At 46.4% G+C, this 18,438-nt stretch overlaps 1 protein-coding gene across 16 annotated transcripts in view; it reads right to left on the bottom strand.

Moving 5' to 3' along the window:
* Nucleotides 1-18,438, bottom strand: part of cast (calpastatin) — a 29,195-nt gene that overhangs the window by 9,073 nt on the left and 1,684 nt on the right. For 2 of the 16 annotated variants that reach the window (XM_052077290.1, XM_052077289.1), the window contains exons 1-9: nucleotides 14,059-14,237; nucleotides 4,034-4,102; nucleotides 2,515-2,637; nucleotides 2,111-2,212; nucleotides 1,851-1,967; nucleotides 1,151-1,198; nucleotides 947-1,048; nucleotides 772-852; nucleotides 525-563 (exon numbers count right to left, since the gene is read on the bottom strand). In XM_052077290.1, coding sequence (XP_051933250.1) covers nucleotides 525-563; nucleotides 772-852; nucleotides 947-1,048; nucleotides 1,151-1,198; nucleotides 1,851-1,967; nucleotides 2,111-2,212; nucleotides 2,515-2,637; nucleotides 4,034-4,102; nucleotides 14,059-14,133 — 756 coding nt within the window. In that variant the 5' untranslated portion in view covers nucleotides 14,134-14,237. Of the gene's footprint in view, nucleotides 1-524; nucleotides 564-771; nucleotides 853-946; nucleotides 1,049-1,150; nucleotides 1,199-1,850; nucleotides 1,968-2,110; nucleotides 2,213-2,514; nucleotides 2,638-4,033; nucleotides 4,103-6,519; nucleotides 6,586-8,534; nucleotides 8,716-14,058; nucleotides 14,238-17,640; nucleotides 17,707-18,438 lie in introns of those variants that run through there. The other 14 variants (XM_052077275.1, XM_052077279.1, XM_052077276.1 and 11 more) reach the window with 11 other exon arrangements.

The following is an 18,438-nucleotide window of genomic DNA, read 5'->3' as shown; positions in this document are numbered from 1 at the left end:
CGTTTCTGACCACACACACAAACAAAATCAAATAACTTCAAACCACACACAATGATCAGAAGTGAAGGAAAAATACAAACGCCCATGAAATTCCATCAAGTGGCAAAGCAGTATCAGATAAACTACCTGAAATTACACATGTAACATAACACTGCTTCAGACGCGCGCATCATTCAAAACACCAAAGCCTAAAATCACCAAAGTCACACAGGAGAAAGAAAATGAGTGGGGAAGATCATGGGACCCCCCCCCCAAAAAAAGGAGTGCCTTGCAACACAGAAAAACAAAGGTCAACCCCTGACTGATTAACTTATGGATTAGGAGCTGTGTTTTAATACTTTTGTTTGGATGTGGTTGTCAGAAAAGAGCCAACAAGATACAGTCACGAAGGTGGTGGTTCCTGTGCGGCTTGCAAAGCCGACACCCGGCACTGCTATGCAACATTCCCCACGCGAGTGTGTTTCAGTGTTTCTTTTAACTGCACTAAAAATATTCTTAAAAAAAAAAAAAAGGTAGCCACTTACAGGAACATCCTTAGGTATGGCGTCTGCAGGAGGCGGAGCCTAAAAATGATAATAGGATTCAGTGAGGAAAAAAAAAAAGTTGCATCATCACTTGATGGAAACAGGAACAACCCAAATCCTGTTTTAAAGTCGTTATTTTTTTTCTAGTTAAGAAATCACAGGGTTTATTCACAACATAATCCAAAACGGAATGACACAGTCATGCGGCGGATTCAGCTACGAGCATCGTTCTTGACAGGGAACTGACCATATTTTCAAATCTGTAATCGGGAGGCAGCGCGTCGTCTCTTTCTCCACACTTGGGAGCCTTCTCGGCTGTGGCGTCACGCTGTGACACATGCGACGCACAAGTTAACTCACGGCACGGCCATGCTGCAGTGCAATTACACATCGGATCCTCCGTTGAGGGAAACGCGACGTACCTCTTTGACCTCGGGCCCAGTGAATATCGGTTGTTTCGGAGTGAGCGGATCAACTGGTGGAAGGATACTGGCCAAGGCGTCAAAGGGATCGATTTCAGGTGTCTGCACATGCCACGCAATTGAGCAAACGGAGGGAGGGGTGGGGGGGGGGGGAGCAAAGCTACACACCAACATGCTTTCCGGAGCGGAGAAATGCTCGTTTACCTCTTTGGGCCCGATTGTTTCGGGAGTGGGACGTGCTTGCACTTGCACCTGCAACGAAGAATCAACATCAATGTGTACAACTTCACATGAGACATGCAAGACAGAAACGATTCCAACACACTGAAATTTTTTTTTTAATCCAACCATCAATCACGGGGCACAAACAGCCATTGACACCTATGGACAATTTAGCAGTGGCAGCTCGTCCATAGATGGCGCTAGAGCACTGCATTGCCGCCCAGCTCATATGCACCAAAAGATTTTGATTTGTTTATCTCTGACGACGCAAAAAATGTACTTCCTGTTCACATTCATTCCACCGGCCAATCAGATTGAATCAGTATTGGTTTGTCATGGAACGACTTCTTTTTGAGAAAGCTTCCACCAACTCATCAATACTGTGGTTTAATGCTGCCAGTGGCCCCCCCCCCAAAAAAAAAAGTTGCGTGCGTCTTGTTGCTGATGCAAGGAGTCGGAGGCGAATTTCTGGTAAATACAACAAGCACATGCATGGTTGAGCTAACAGAGCCCCCAAAAAAGCTGAAGTCCAGCATCGACGGCAAAACCCCAACAACAAACTCAAACTACTGCTATTTTGTGCCACATAGCACAAGTGTCAAGCTTCGATACGGCCCGCCACATCATTTTATGTAGCCTGCGAAAGCAGAAACATTGACTTCATGGAAACGGACAAATGTACCTTGGCCGTGTCTTTTGGGGAGCCTTTAGACGACGACACGGCAACATTAGCTGCTGCTGCGGCCGTCGCTGTTCCGGTAGCGGCAGTAGAAGACTTTGGAGTGGAGACAGGTGACGTCTATAAATCAAACCAAATCAATGACTTCAAAACACGCATCGTAAATTCAGTCAAAAGATCCAAAATTGATACAAGAAATATTCTGTGAAAAGCACATGATGCATAAGGCAACAAAAAGCAACCGTGCGTCACCCAACAGTTACCTTCGACATCATTTGGGGACTGCCGCTCGCCCCAGACAATGTCATGTTGACAACAGTCGAGCCAGCAGACGACATGTCAATAACAGCAGGCTTGGTGTTAGTCTACAAACCAAGGAGCAAGTGTTTAATGTACGCCACGAGGTTATTTGTATAGGCGGCTCAAAAGCTTGCGGCTAAGCCTCCGATCCCCAAAAGCCCAAGACGGAGCGGTGAGTGATGTGCTGTAAGCAAAGACGGCGACGCAGGTGAAGGGCCGCCATGCGCAGCTCGCCGAAGCAACGCGCGTGAAAAGAAGAAGCCAGTCAACGGCATCCGGGGAAGTGAGCAAGAGCACAAAAAAAGAAGCGGGAAGTTCCCGTCACGCTGAAGCCAAGCCCTTTCCCTTTGACCCGTCGTCAGTCTACCTGGGGTTTAGCTCGAGGAACCCCCAGTCCCTCTGTCGTGATGGAAGTACTTCCTGCAGTGCCGCTTTTTGCTGTGGTAACTCCTCCAGGCTTTGTAGCCATGGTGGAGCCTGATGACGCCTTCTGAAAAGCACCAGGAGTGAAGATTTCCATCATCTGCCCTGATTGCTCACCGGCTAGCGTTAGCGCTCATAGCACCTGTGATTTTGTTATATTTGTACATGTAAGCAAGTGACCGTGTGGTGCAGGGGTGGGCAAACGTTTTGGCTCGGGGGGCCGCATTGACTTTTAAAATTTGACAGAAGGGCCAGGTCAGCACGAGCTATGGTACATAAAAAAAATACATAAAAATGCATTTGTTGACAGTCCATATCAAACATCAACAGACCAAAAGCATGAAAGTACTGTATTAACAGACTTTTTAAAATGACAACAGTGTTGTTGATGACCTATTTTAGCCTGTGCATTGCTGCAGATAGGTCGTGATCAGACCAGAAGTAGAGCGATACAGAGGTCCTAGGTGGTCGAAAAGATCCCACACCCCCACCCCGTGTTTTGCAACTTCAAGTCAATGCGCCACCTGGCGGTGAAATGCCTGTCATTACAAGTCCAATTGAAATGAATGCAATCATTCACATCGAACTTTAATGGTGGATCAACCTTCGGCGGGCCGGATTAAAAAGACCAACAGGCCAGATTCGGCCCGCGGTCCCTAGTTTGTCCACCTCTGGTGTAGTGGCTGATTAATCGACCGCAAGCTAGCGGTCGTTAAGGAGCGATAAAGTAAACACGTCAACTCATCGGTTCAATCCAAACCATCATATCTATTGGTCACTGGAGAAAATGCTGTGTTTATCGAGCTAATTATGGCATCGAGAATACACATACGGTATTTACTGTGACAGGCAGTTGTCAGTTGACCCGAGGAGGCTTTAAAGAAGGATGCAAAGGTCCCAGCCTAATAATAAGACTCTCCTATGTCTTCAACCTAAAGACCAAGTAAAACAGGACTAGAAATACAAAGACTAGACGCATAGCTTAGTGGACCTTCCACGAACCAAAACAAGATTGAAGTGCTGCAAAACACTCCATCAGAAAACTAATCTATAAACCACATACTTGTGGATGCAAGTAAATGTGTTGAAACTGACGGTTTCTAATATATTAGCTTATCTAAGCTCTGGACTTTAGGTCGGCTTTTAAAAATGTATTAATTTGATAAGCAGCCTTTCTGAGGGGGTTTGACTCTTCCGAGACCTTCACATGCTAATGTGAAGGTCTAATGCCACAATAAGGGACATTTTATCCTGCCGGCTAAACGGCTTCCCTTTTTCAACTTCAGGCATCGCAATCAAAACACCTGGCACCGGAAGAGGAAGGCCACAACAATACCACGCGGTCTACATAGCGGCGAGGTTAAAGGTCACCTCGACAACAATCCCCCACGCCCCTTAGAGCCAATGGGAGAAAGTGATTTGAGATCAGAACGTTGTGGTTACTCGAGAGGATGTTTGGATACCTCAAACTGAGAAGGCGTCACGGTGGAGACCTGAGCTGCTGGTTTGGGCGAGGCCTGGCTGGGCTGCGACTGCAAAGACACACACAGAAACATGCACAAAGTTACGCATACCGGAAAAAAGAAAACACACTCGCAAACGGCACGAAACTTCAAGATCGGGGGAAAATAAAGATCCCAAGGAGCCAAATCTTAATTGTGCCACACATTCTGTTTGTCTCACTACGCTAAGCCATAATGGCTGCGTCAACACACACTCTTGGTCTCTTCAATGTCGAATTTTTTTTGATCACCGTAAGAATATCTGCAAAGTCCGCCATTTTCACTCTCTGGCCAACACGGACACGCTAATGCATGCTTTCATATTACGAATCCGACATCCTGCTTTAAGAAGTGGATCTCAAGTTTAAAATTGCTACAGAATTTGGCAGCACACTTCCTGGAAGCGGGAGCATATGATATTGATTTTTTAAAATCACTGCATTGATGTGTTTCAGGATTGATTTTGAAATTTCTTTGATTGATTTGAACATGTTTTAACGGTCTATGCTTTTATTTTTTATTTTTTTTTTTTTGCGGCTCCAGACATATTTGTTTTTTGTTTGGTCCAGTATGGCTCTTTCAACATTTTGGGTTGCCGACCACTGGGCTAAACGTCAACACATTTGGAACCCTGCGCTAATCTTTCCTTCGCAACGTTGCAGACATCTCAGTGGGGCTCATTCGTTGATTTCGCCGACAACGTTGGCGATTGCCTCACAGACCGGTGTTGTATGTAACACAAAGTGGGTCACAAGCTCGGTCAAAGCCGACAAATCACATGCGTTGCCCTCAGTCACTCTGCCTCAACAACAGCCACAAACAAAACGTGGAAGGATACCGTTTGTCCCTTTTCGACTGGATATGACGAGAGCCAAAGCTGTTGATAGAGAAGCAAGATAAAAACAAAGTGAGCTCGCCCAGCACCCACAGCACCGCCCTGCCACATGGTTGCTCACGCGGTTCTGCTAATTGCAGTCAATAATATTGTTGCTAGGGCGGCCCGGTAGTCCAGTGGTTAGCACGTCTGCTTCACAGTGCAGAGGTACCGGGTTCGATTCCAGCTCCGGCCTCCCTGTGTGGAGTTTGCATGTTCTCCCCGGGCCTGCGTGGGTTTTCTCCGGGTGCTCCGGTTTCCTCCCACATTCCAAAAACATGCGTGGCAGGCTGATTGGACGCTCTAAATTGTCCCTAGGTGTGAGTGTGAGTGCGAATGGTTGTTCGTTTCTGTGTGCCCTGCGATTGGCTGGCAACCGATTCAAGGTGTCCCCCGCCTACTGCCCGAAGACAGCTGGGATAGGCTCCAGCACCCCCCGCGACCCTAGTGAGGATCAAGCGGCTCGGAAGATGAATGAATGAATGAATATTGTTGCTAAGTTACCCCCCCCCTCCCCACAGCCCCAAAATACGCTGAGCAAACTTCGGTGTCCGACGAGATTCAACAGGCTGGGATATTTTCATTATGATGAGTCCATCTTGAAGAAAAACAAATCCCATTACGAGTCCCTTGAGCGGGTATTTGGTGCGTAAATGTTCTTCGTCAGGACGTGTTCATTTGTGCGTAGGTTCGATTAACCCAAATATCGGTGACAAGCGTAGAGATTGTTACTTGGTAAGCGGCGGGCCTAAAACGGGGATGGAGGGACTGAGAGTGTAATGTCAAGCCATGATCCAGATCACACAATTTTGTAGCGAATACAGCTCGTATTTGTGTCATTCAAATGTAAGGGAAGTTGCCCAACAGGATTTGGTGACTCATTTGCCTTTCGGTCGTACAAAGCGCAGTGTAACACCCATCAAGAGGTTTCCAAACACGCGTTGCCTTGATGTTAACCTTTCTCCATTCAAAATGTTGAACTTTCCCGAGTCGTTGAAAAGCTTGCGATAGATGCAAACAGATAGATTGAGTCAAAACATGGCGCACCATCGAGTTCACAGTTCAGAGCATTTGCACTCGACAATTTCTTGTTATGATGGTAGGAAATGTTGCCACAGTGGCGCAAAGCCTTTCGAGTGCATTTTTCATTCGGGCAATCAAACGTTACGGTCGATTGGAGATTCCGTTTGTTTCCATCGATAACGTAAAATCATAATTGGGTAAAAAAGTAGGACAATGTGGGACGGTCGCTTGTTGTTTTGAGGTTTCATGACACAAATGTTGAGTTGGGAAGCACTCAAAACTTTCACGCGGGCTTCATGGCGTGCCGCGTCTCTCCCACCTGCAGCGTTCCAGACATTCCTCACTCCTTGTCCATCTATGACCACGCCTCCAAATCAATCAATCAATCAATTGTTCACAAAGCGACATTTCCCGCAAGCAGGCCCAAACAATAACACGGTTCACCTCCCGCCTTTATTACGTTAAGCAAAATGAAGCCCTTGGAAAAGAAATGTCGCCAAACTACAATGTCAAACCAACCAAAACACAAATTGCAACAACAACAACAAACCGAATTCAGCTGCATTGAGTAGAACATCCATAAAGCGAGCAGCAAACTCATCGCGACGGGCGACGTTAGCGTTTGTCCAAAATGAAAAATTCTTCCGGATGCGCACAAAAACCGTCGCAGTGGTTATGACGATTTAGCAGCTGCGAATCTGATTTTATTTTGATAGTGAAATCGCACATTTGTCATTTGAGTGACACGTGGTGCAACCATGGAATCAAGTGTACCGCACCCTATATAAACAACGACACACCTCATGTCACAATCTCACCATGGTGTACAAACGGGCATCACCCAGGAAAGAATTTCTTCCATTTTCGCTGCGCCCGATTCAACAAAAATGAAGGAACCGACATGATATCAACATGAAGGATTGTTCAGAACGGCTGAGCTTGTGTAAGCCCAAAATAGGAACATGTGTCTACCGAATGGCTTCGACGGTGACATCACAAAGGTGACGGAATTCTCATGCCAACAAGGGGAAGGGGGGGGCGGGGGGGGGGGATAAATGGATAAATAGCGCGGCTCCGGTTTCGATGGGTGTGATGCACCTGTCAGTCAGCTTACAGCATCAAAAACATAACAAGGTGGAAAAAGTGGTCAGTGCACAAACAATGCAGTAGCTTTATGCAACTATGCACTTGAAGGCGGAGCCTGTTTTGAAAAAGCCATGACTCACCTCGGGCTCCGCCCCCTCACAGACTGACACATGCGAACCGAGACGGTGGCAGCAGCTGCTTCTCGGGGCTACCGCGGCGGCTTTAAAATAGAGCGTCCGGCTCGGCGAGAGGCCACTTAATGATGGGGGATTAGTCAGCCTCTGCGCTGAAGTATCAATACATCGGATGCACCGGATTTCATTCCCGGTGGCATATTGCCTTGTGGCAGTTTCTAGCTCTTGTCACGACTCTCTGCTCTGTGGACGGGAATAAGCGTCAACGGGCTCAAATGTCTCCTTCAAATGTAACCTTCATTTCGTACGTCACGTGACAAAATCTCACAACACCCCATCAAACGAAAATGCCCCAAAATTGTTTTAGACTGGAACAAATTGATGATCGCGTCTCAATTGATTCTGTTTTAAATCCGGGCCGGTTTAGTGAACATTAAGGTGATGGACGAATGGGAGGTGATTATTTCCTGGGTGTATGTGAAGCCAGTTTAAAAAATAAAAAATAAAAAATGGTCGCACATAGGCAACAGCACATTGCCCCCCCCCCATCCACCATGCCAATCACAGGAGATAGGGACCGAGCCCTTCTCCAAATTGCAAAGAGTTCTGAATTCCAAAGCACTATTATTGTGAAAACGAAGCTCCTCAACTCACTCTAAAAACGAAGCTCCTCAACTCACTCTAAAATAGCCTGATTACGAATCGCGACGCTTGCTTTTGCGTCTTTAAATGGCGCGTCTACAAATACGGTGCAAACCTGCACGGCTGACAATGGAGAGCACAGAGACAAGTCGGGTGAATGGGGGTCGGGGGGATGGGGGGGGGCTGCGGCACAGTCGTGTTCTTCTTGGCAAGGAACTGTCAGATGCTCAGGGCATTGCGAGCTGGTATGTGGTCATGCTGGAGTTGGCCTGCTACCACTCTCACCTCTTCTCACGCACTGAACGAAGCAAACGCCACCGGATCTCTTCGGGGACGCGCGGGTTGATCGTCTTGCCCGCCATCGAAGGGAAAGACTCGTAGTTTGGCTTTAAAATACGAGTTAATTTCCATAACTATGAGTCCCGGAAAACAATCTAATGACACGCCTTGGATAATGTTTGGCGACGAAGTCATTTTTCGCCGCCCGTCTGAGCAGGATGACACATGCGAGATATGAATAGAACCTTGTTTACTTTGACAACAACTTTACGACGGCTACTTTTCACCGACAGCTCAACACGCGGCATAAAAGCATCCTGTCGGCAAAACTACACGCCTCCACATTGAGAGCCGTAGACGCGTTGACAAGTCGCAGCCAGGAAGTCTTTCCAAGCACGCATTTACCAAAGAGAAACGCACATACCATAGGTTTGCTTTTCGGGATACTATCCTCTACGAAACTTGTTGTATGCGCGGCCGAGATGTTCTCTTTGGGCTGAATGACGTTAAATCCTCTCTGCGGCGAACGATATTAATCCGCATTCGCACATAGCCAAATACGCGCAGACACACAAACACCATACAGACACACGCATCTGAAAACACACGCCCAGCCGAGCACAAGTTGCCGCTCCGCCCTTTAGGAAGTCCACAACAAGCCGCCATGTCTCCTTCGGGGCCCTCCCCCCTTTCAACGTGAAGCCAGCTGAGCAGGCTCGGTCAGATTGGACGGTCGGCCCAATGCAGAACCGCCCACTTGTCGCTGCCTGGGCGGAAAAAACACAAAACAAATATAAATCAACTCGAGGGGGGGCGGTTGTGGGGGGGGGGGGGTATAGCGGCCATGTGCGGCGCTTTATAAATAGGAACATGGCAGTTCAGACACGATGAGCGACGTGGAGGGAGAGTTCCCGTGCGATGCGAAGAGAAGGCATAGTTGGGCCGGCGCAGTCGGGCTGCGTCTGGGTGTGCCTGATAGACTCACTGCTCTGGAATCTCGACTGCACAGCCGCCCCAGCAGAGACTTTGAGTGTGCGCGGTTGGAAAAAAGAAAAAAAAGGAGACGAGGCGGATCGGATCACATGTTATCCCCGACCCAACCCAAACGCAACACGGGGGGGGGGGGACAAAAAGCTTCATTCTCCAAAGAATCGAGGCGGGATCATGAACGGACATGTTCTTAGGTGGCTTTTGCAGAACTTCCAAAGCGTATCGCGAACAGCGCAGAGGAAATGTCGGGTCAGGGGTTCAGATGTGGTGTAAGAGGGGGCTGCAGAAATAAAATAGCATGTCAGGCTCCGCACGCCGCCTGCACTTGAGTGTTAATCATTTTAATGACTTGAGTGACACGGGATGGGGTTGCCGAGGAGAGAAGCACCCCCCCCCCCCCCCCGCGTCTAATAATACTCTTGGCACTTAAGTGACAAAAATGTAGAGGCACCGTCGCCTGTCGGCTCGCCACGTCCGTCATCTCACACTTTGGGGCTAATATCTGCTTCATGATAAACACTCTCGATATGAAATGTGGGTCAGCGCTGCTGACAATGCAGCACATTGTCGACATCCGTCATGACGTCAGGGTGCCCCCGCTGGCCACAACATTAAGCTATCGAGAGAACACATTTGGAGACAAAGTGATTGTTTTTTTTTTTTAATGACTCAAAAGTGAAAAGTGGCATCGTTGTGACACAACTTATTGTTTATAACATTATTGTACTAGTGTAATAAATGGTGAATAACTCATCTATTTGCTTTGATGAGAAAGAAATAGTCAACATCTTACAGTCTTTCGGCACTTCTGACATTTCGAGCTGTGCTACTCTCTCATCAAATGAATGTGCACTTTCACACGCAAAACTTGGCCAGTGAATGAATTTTGAGCTTAACCTAACACACACAATCGCTCGCACGCACACACACAATGTTGCGTGTCAAACAACTTGGCCAGTGAATGACTTTTGGGCTTAACCTAACACACACACACACACACACACACACGCACCAACAAGCAGTTGCAAATTATAGGCTGGATTGCTCAAGAAATTTCGGAAAAACGCTTCACCTACAACAGGCGCCCCCTAGTGTCTGAATTATTCACAGCCAATCCGCCTTTAAAGGACCGAGAGCAAAAATCAGCCTCCTGGTGGGGAATAATTGTCTGTTTTGGAATCCGAGAAGAACAAATCGACTCTACCCGCTGAATGAGATCAAGCGAATGTTTCGTTCGCCTTTCGACCGCCACAAAGAGCGAGTGTGTCTCTGAAAGCCAACAACACTGCGTGCTTGCACTGGATTCAAATGCCTTACTTGGTAACCTCTGACAACACTTATCTGTGTTGTTAAATAATGAACCAGAGCAGACCCTGGGCCCCGCCCGTCGAACGCTTGTTATCTTCCAAGGTTTTTTTCAGTCTCAAGAGCCTGGCGAGCCTCGCATTTTACAGGAATGAACGATAGTTTAGATAATGCACACAAAAAAAAAACAACTTTCCCATCAACAAAAAGTATCAGTGACTCGTTCGGAATGGACGGCAGACAAAATACATGCCACCAAATCACTTTTCAGGACGGCAGTGCAAATATCCGGTGGGGAAGACCAAACTCGATGCGAACGGAATGCGAATAGTCGACGTGAGCGCGCTTGCCTTGACATGCCAAGCCAAACAGCGCACTCACAGCTGGCTGCCAGAGCAACGTGCAATATCATCATGCCCATGTGAGACCTGTTATTTATTTTTCTTTTTTTGGTTTTCCACTGCCCGAGAGAGGCCTGTTCAAAACCTCATCGATCTATTCTAAGAGACCCACAAAATCGCCACGAGCCATTCACACACGTCTCAACTGGCTGCGCTCGCGTACCCAATGTGACAACCTGGGAGTGGTGCATTCTGCGAGACAGCAAAAGCTGAATTTGAATAAAATATCACTCAGTAACAATCATGTAATCGCACCAAAACAAACCAATGCGGGGGGGAAGATTCATTTCTTCAGAAGGACGACGACAACGGCCATCAAAAAGTCCAAAGGCGATTTCACTACTTACATCTTGATCATGTCCATTTAAATAATTCATTAAAAAATGAAATCTAACAAGTTAGTTCCAACAGAGTATCGAAAGATAAATACGTAGCAGGTTTGACAGGTTTCTCTTAAGTCCTTCATTTTGTAGACGGCGTGACGCAGCTTAGCGATTCATTTCGCTTCAGATATTGACGAGACGATGTTGTTCCGGAGTCATGACACCAGCACAACAATAAGACCCGAATGTTGTTGCGTTTGCATATTTTGCGAGGCAATCCCTTGACTTCACGCGGTGAATCCGTCAAAAGGTATTTTGAATAAAAGGAGGAGAATATTAGTCGCGACGATATGTTGAGTGGATTTCAACTGGAATATCTCGTGGGGAAAATATATGAAATATGGAAACGTGTGTAATTTGCATAAGTGCGCACACCCTCAAACGAAGCACCTTTTGCTTAAAGGGGCGGCATTTCTTTCACTGATTGGAGGGGGCGAACTCTTTCGGAATGACACGTGCAGACTTCCTAAAAGTTCAGGGCTAAAATTGATTCTGATTTCAAAGTGTTCTCTGTTTCAACTAAAGGGTGAGGCTTATATAACAAGTAATAATAATCATTTGCCCCATAACGCAAATGATGGGAGTTCCATTCATCTCATCCTCCATAAACCAGAAAGTGGCCATACACACACACACAGTATATGTACGACACGCATAATGTTTCCACTTTGGTGAGATGAATTTGTTTTTTTTTTTTTTTTCTGACATTTGAGTCCTGACAAAATTATTCCAACCACCCCAGAAGGTTCCATCCAAACAAACTCAGCCAGTACAGTTCAACTTTGTCAGGGGACAGCATTCTCGCGCATGATTTAATAGAGCAACAAGACTCCAGTTTCCACGTGTATCCTATGTCCTCCCGCTTTAGGTGTCCTTTCCTCGGCCCTCACTAAAATTAGCCCCAACACCCCCCCCCCACCCCAATCCCCTTCTAGTTTGCTACCCTTCACAGCTATTAACAAGATCGAGAAACAAAGGTAGAATTACAACAAAAAAATAGCGCAGACTCATCACACCGCCGGTGACATGTCAACAACAACTTGTGTCAGCCACGTGTTTATGTGAAGTCGAAAACCAATTACTGCATTCATTCGCACGGCAGGAACTGGCATTTTTTTGTTTTGTTCCTCGGCTTGCATATCAGAACAAACAGCTGCCTCACCCCAAGCGTGGCAGATGCAAACAGACAGGAGGAAGAAAAAAAGAGCAGACTCAAATTAACAGGTAACAGGTCAGCCCTTGTGAAGCACGTGAACTTGATTTCAGACGGCAGACGTGGCAAAAGCATGCAAGCAATATTCCGAGCCGCAGTCAGAGTGACATTGAAGTCTTGTTGAGTCCCGTGCAATCATACGCAACCACTTTCAATGAAAATCTTTATGATTTACTCCATTAAAAAAAAAAAGGGCCGTGTGCGCCGATTCTCTTTTGCCTTACACAATCCAAGAATGCTAATTTTATCTATTCGGCAGATTACTCTTTACATATTTGGAGCTGATCTGCAGTGACTGAAAACACGTAAACAATCTGATTTCCTCACAAAGTGCTTTTGAGCCAAAAGGGAAACGACTTCTTTTTACAACACAAACAAAAACTAACAGTATGATAGCGAAAATTTTTTTTTTTTCATTTTTGCTCCTTAACATCACACATGAGCTCTCAGGGTACGATTCAAATGTGTTTATTTCAATGTTGCTGTATATCCATAGTTACAGAAGGAGGACGGTCTGAGACTTGTAGTTGAGGTTCTTACACAATACTTGGTGACCTTTTTTTCCATCTTGCACGCATTAACATTAACTACATCACAAATTTAAAAAAAAAAAACGAATAAATAAATGAAAGCCTTGATCTGAAAACGAACTCAAACTAACAAAAAGCCCAAATGAAATAATAAAAATAATGAAAGAGCCAAACTTCTCCAAGCACAATTGTGATGCAATCCGTATCAAGGGTAATGTAAGCACAGGGAGTTACTTTATGATTCACACCCCTCAAGTACACGGTTAAAAAAAAAAATGTAGTCAACTTTTAATGGCTCTGCGCTCCTCTTATCTGTGGACTTTGTTCTGATGCCTGCGCGAGTGCCGTCCAAGTATGTTTTCCCACAGGCAATTTCCCGTCCTTGTCATGAAAATGCTTCCGGGCCAGAGGAAATTGTGAAGTGAATCTGAGCACGACAACCGAACGGTCCCGGCTGGCGGTCGCACGTAAACAAACATGGACTCGATAATAAAGTACTGACAGTGGAATAACCAGAGTGCGACTGTTATGTAATCCTGATAATCCCTTTCGCTCCTCATTCAAGTATCATAAAAGTCAACCATTTGAAGACACAAAAAAAAGACAATGTAAGCCTCCGACATGGCAACACACCCATTCCAGCTTGCTCCGTCGCAGCACATTATCACATGAGAACGCTATTTGGGCGAGACTCTCCCGAGGACTCGCAGCCTTTTCCTGACTATCAACAATCTGTGCAGAATGGAAGAAAACAAAACACGCGCCTGCTTGTGTGAATTCCACAAACGGGACGCAAACAGTAAAGGCCTTGTCCCACCACTGCTTTAATATACGACTGCTGGGGGGGGGGGGGGGGGGAGGGGGTAAAAAACACACACATTCAGCTTGCAAGGGCTGACCAGGAAGCTCCACATTCCACAAACAGGGAGCGAGGTCTATCTTGGACCGGGACCAAGTACACTTTTCTCCCCGAGACAGCGTTTCGTAAAAGGGCAAACTTTGTGCCTTTCTCTTCACGGGCTGATTCACGGCAACAAAACAAAACACACGTGGATACTTTCGATAGGTCGCCTAGCACATTTCCTGGCACCGGCGCTCACACACATTCACGCAAAGTAACACACACCTGTTCGTCCACGGCAACATCCTGCAGGGTCGGGGTCTCTCGGGGACCTCGGATCCAGCTCAGTATCTGGCCCATGTTGGCTAATGTGTGTGCGTGTGTGTGTGTGTGTGTGTATGTGTGTGTATGTGTGTTAATGGTCGTCTGTCAACCGCTGGCGCGTCTGTCGGCTTGCAGCATGTTTCCAACACGCAGGGAGGGAAAAGGGAGGGGGCAGCGAGGAGCGGGGGCGTGGTTGTGGAGGACAACAGCTCGGTGCGGGGGGGAGAGAGAGAGGAGGCTCGCAATGTGCACGAGTCATAGAAGGCTGGGTTTGAACTCGCGGAGATGAAAAAAAGAGAAGTGAGCCGAGCCACCGGAGGCACGCACGCAGCCTTGCATATGATACGCAATACCTCCACGCACATGGACGTGCGCAATAAGTCTTTTTTCTAGAGAAAATTCTCTAAGATGATATCCGAGATGGGTGAACACACCCGTTTTCATGATCACACACGGGTCGATCGGAGAGCTTACATAACGTCCCGCCGACAACAATAAAGGGAGGCAGGAGGTTTTAAATTCCGCGTGCAATCGTTCACATTGACGCAAACTACGTTTCTTTTTGTAGCCTGGCCGACTTCGGCCGAACTCAACATACAGGAAATGGAGTCAACATTCTCTAGTTCTGTTTTTTTTAATGACAGTTATTCTCATCTGAACAACTTATAGAGCCAAAAGGAAAATGGGGCGATGGAAAGCGCCTTTAAAGTGGGAGTTGGGTCACGAAAGTAAGCCTTTCACGGACAGCGGGCACCACGGTGCACAGACGATCATGTTATCAGGTTACAGGTTATCATTATTGGTGCATGAAAGGGTTAAATTAGGGGTCCCCAAACTACGGCCCGCGGGCACATTTGGCCCGGCCCTCTAACCCTCCTGTTGTCCTCGGGTCAAAATGACCCATCACTGTGTTATTCATTCATTCATCTTCCTAACCGCTTGATCCTCACTAGGGTCGCGGGGGGGTGCTGGAGCCTATCCTAGCTGTCTTCGGGCAGTAGGCGGGGGACACCCTGAATCGGTTGCCAGCCAATCGCAGGGCACACAGAGGCGAACAACCATCCACGCTCACACTCACACCTAGGGACAATTTAGAGTGTTCAATCAGCCTGCCATGCATGTTTTTTTGGAATGTGGGAGGAAACCGGAGCACCCGGAGAAAACCCACGCAGGCCCGGGGAGAACATGCAAACTCCACACAGGGAGGCCGGAGCTGGAATCGAACCCGGTACCTCTGCACTGTGAAGCCGACGTGCTAACCACTGGATTACCGGGCCGCCCTCACTGTGTTAACAACGCCCCAAAAAAATCCCAAATGATAATTTTTAACTTGAAATTTTATGACTTTTCCTAGATTGTCCCCAACTGCAGAAAAATTGAAATGTTGTTTTTATTCACATTTCCATGGAAGCGGTACAAAAAAAAAGTACAAAGGTGGTCTTCGGGACAAAATGACCCATGACGCAAATAGGGTTGAAATCAAGGTCACAAAGTTATTTACACACCATAGAATGTATCTCAGATCAATTAGTAGAACGCATGAACAAGACGGTAGCAGACATAAACAAGACAAGATAGGTGGCGCTCTTGTAGATGGCAGAACTCTTTTTGAGGATTTCGAGGGGCTATAGAGAGAGAGAGTTGTTTAGTTATTATTCATTTCCTGTTTTTTTCTGTGAAGAACTCAGAGAGGGTTATTTAGTTGTTATTTATTTCATTAATAGTGTTATTATTTGTTTCCTGCCTTTTTTTTCCTGGAAATAACCTGGAAAGGGTTATTTGGTTATGTGTGGCTTTCTGGGAAACAATCAATTTTTTAAGCTCCCCTACGATCGTTGATGTTACAAACTGACACCGGCCCCCCATCAGAGAAGTGAAAAGTTATGTGGCCCTCACAGGAAAAGGTTTGGGGGCCCCTGGGTTAAATTATGTCAATGATGATTACATTTTCCACAAATTTCCCCCGTGTGGGACGAATAACTTATCTTATCTTAAATGATGCACCGTACACTGCACGTTACGTTAAGTTGAGATTCAAGTCGGCCCTTTTCACAGCACACGATTGTGATATTCCAAAGGTCAATTCAAATATGGAATATTTTGTGAAAAGGGCATCCAATAAGCCACTTATGTTACTTCAATGGCTATCGTCAAAGTAATTTAGCGAGCACGTCGGGTAAAATAGAGGCCGGTTGAGCGCTTATCAACACCCCACTTTTTTCAAAAGATGTTGACGCTCTTACGATCACCCGAAAACTACCGTGAGTGCAAAGTCTGCATTCTTATCTGTGTTCCGCGCCCGGCGGCGTGCCTCCTCCAACCGTACTTGGGTGGAGTGCGCACACAATACCGTTTTTTTTGCGTGAGTCAGCCAGATAGAATCGGTATGCCGCTCGCACCGTAACGGCCTTTAAAACGCGCTCCTCCTGTTTGCGCAGCCGACAACATCAACTGCTCACCGAAGGCTCGAGTCCAGGGCCACCTTGTCGCCATTTATAGCATCGTGTTTTATGGGTGTCAAATATATATGAGTGTCTTAGCACCCTTGTGACAGATTTGTCGTGGGAACATGAATCCCCCTGGCTGGCTAAAACTTGTAAACATCGCCGACGGATATTTCCGCACAAAATGATCAAACAAACCCTTACATACAGCATCAAGTTTTTGAATATTACAGTATATTGATCCAGCTGGTGTGTCCAGACAGAAGCGTGTTGACACGTGTGTCTTTTAAAAGAAAAAAAAAAGCAAGCATGTAGCGAAATGTCACGTTACAAGTCATTTGTCTTCCTTTCTCCACACCGTGCATGACACACTCCCTGTCATGCAGACATTATCGGCGGTGTCAAGTCCCAAGCCACCCAGCCTGTCAAACTCGCTGATGCACCCTGAGAAACAATACAAACGCTGTAATTCGTCAGTGACCTCAACCCTCGATGATAAGGCTCCAGTCAAGGCTTAATGAGAGCAGAATTGCATGGGAAGATACAAGAGATGCAACGGTTGGCACAGAAGACACTTATTTTTTTTTCTCAAATAGCTTGTACGTGATTGCTGCAAAGTACCGAATTGTGGAGATTTTGCGTAAAACCATTTTGCACCATTTTGGGTTTTCCAAATTTTTTTGGGCGAGCCATCCATCCATCCATCCATATTCTGAACCGCTTTATCCTCACAAGGGTCGCGGGAGGGTGCTGGAGCCTATCCCAGCCGTCTTCGGGCAGTAGGCGGGGGACACCCTGAACCGGTTGCCAGCCAATGGCAGGGCACACAGAGACGAACAATCATCCGCGCTCACACTTACACCTCGGGACAACTTAGAGTGTTCAATCAGTCTGATCGACGCGCTCACCACTGGTCCACCGGTCCGCCCGCGACTATCCTCAAATGTATAAAAATGTCAGCACCCTCGAATCATAAAAATCTTTTGTGAGCGCTGCCTCTTGACTTGAGAAGATATCAAATAATGATTAAAAAGGATATAGACAAAACCAGAAACTTCAGAAGTGATTTGAGGAAGTAGCGTGATGAGGATGACCTTACGCGTGATTGTTTTCGGCAGCAGAGGGGCACAAACAGATTGAACATCATGCACTCTTAAGGATTCATTGAGTCCGCATTTCTGACCTGAAACAGAGAGATGGATGGATGGATGAAGGGATGGATGAAGAGGTAGAAAGCAAAGACTGTCGCAGTCGATAAACTAGCGTTATGGATATGAAACACAGAGAAGAGTCTCATATCACAGTTCATTGACCCGCAATGTGAGGTCAGCTGAGGTCAATGGTGAGCGAAGCGCTGTCACAACAAGCAAGAGGAAGAAGACGCTCCTCTGTCTGATCAATTTTATTTTTTCTCTCACAGTCTTGCGCCTCATTTCAAATAAAAGTAACCTTTAAGTGCACAAGGCAATTCAGTTATGCGGTGTCACAGCCTGAACACTAGGGGGCACAATGCAAAAGGACTACATTAATAAGAAATGAAGAAGCACATGCAATGCGGTGGATGTAAACAAGTAGGCTTAATGCCATGTTACTTTTGTGTGTCAAAATAATAATACGTTCATTAAAAAGTTATACAAGACTGCTTCTTAAAAACACCAAAACTGTGACAGGACAACTGCAGTGATACTTTATTAATCCATCCCTCGGTTGGCTTAAAATGTTGTCATCTGTGTTTACCTTAAAGTGTCTCCATATGACTGACATGGCTTCTAATCGGAAGGTATATGCCAGGCTGGTGAAGAAGTATCTGCATTATGGTATCGGTGCATCGTGAGTTTTTATGGTCTCTCCATATGACGGATTTTCACCTACTGGGGTGGTCGACAATGAATCTTCA

The sequence above is a fragment of the Hippocampus zosterae genome, chromosome 9 (assembly GCF_025434085.1).
Source record: "Hippocampus zosterae strain Florida chromosome 9, ASM2543408v3, whole genome shotgun sequence".
In the NCBI taxonomy this organism is placed as follows: Eukaryota; Metazoa; Chordata; class Actinopteri; order Syngnathiformes; family Syngnathidae; genus Hippocampus; species Hippocampus zosterae.
This window is presented reverse-complemented; position numbering and strand designations above follow the sequence as displayed.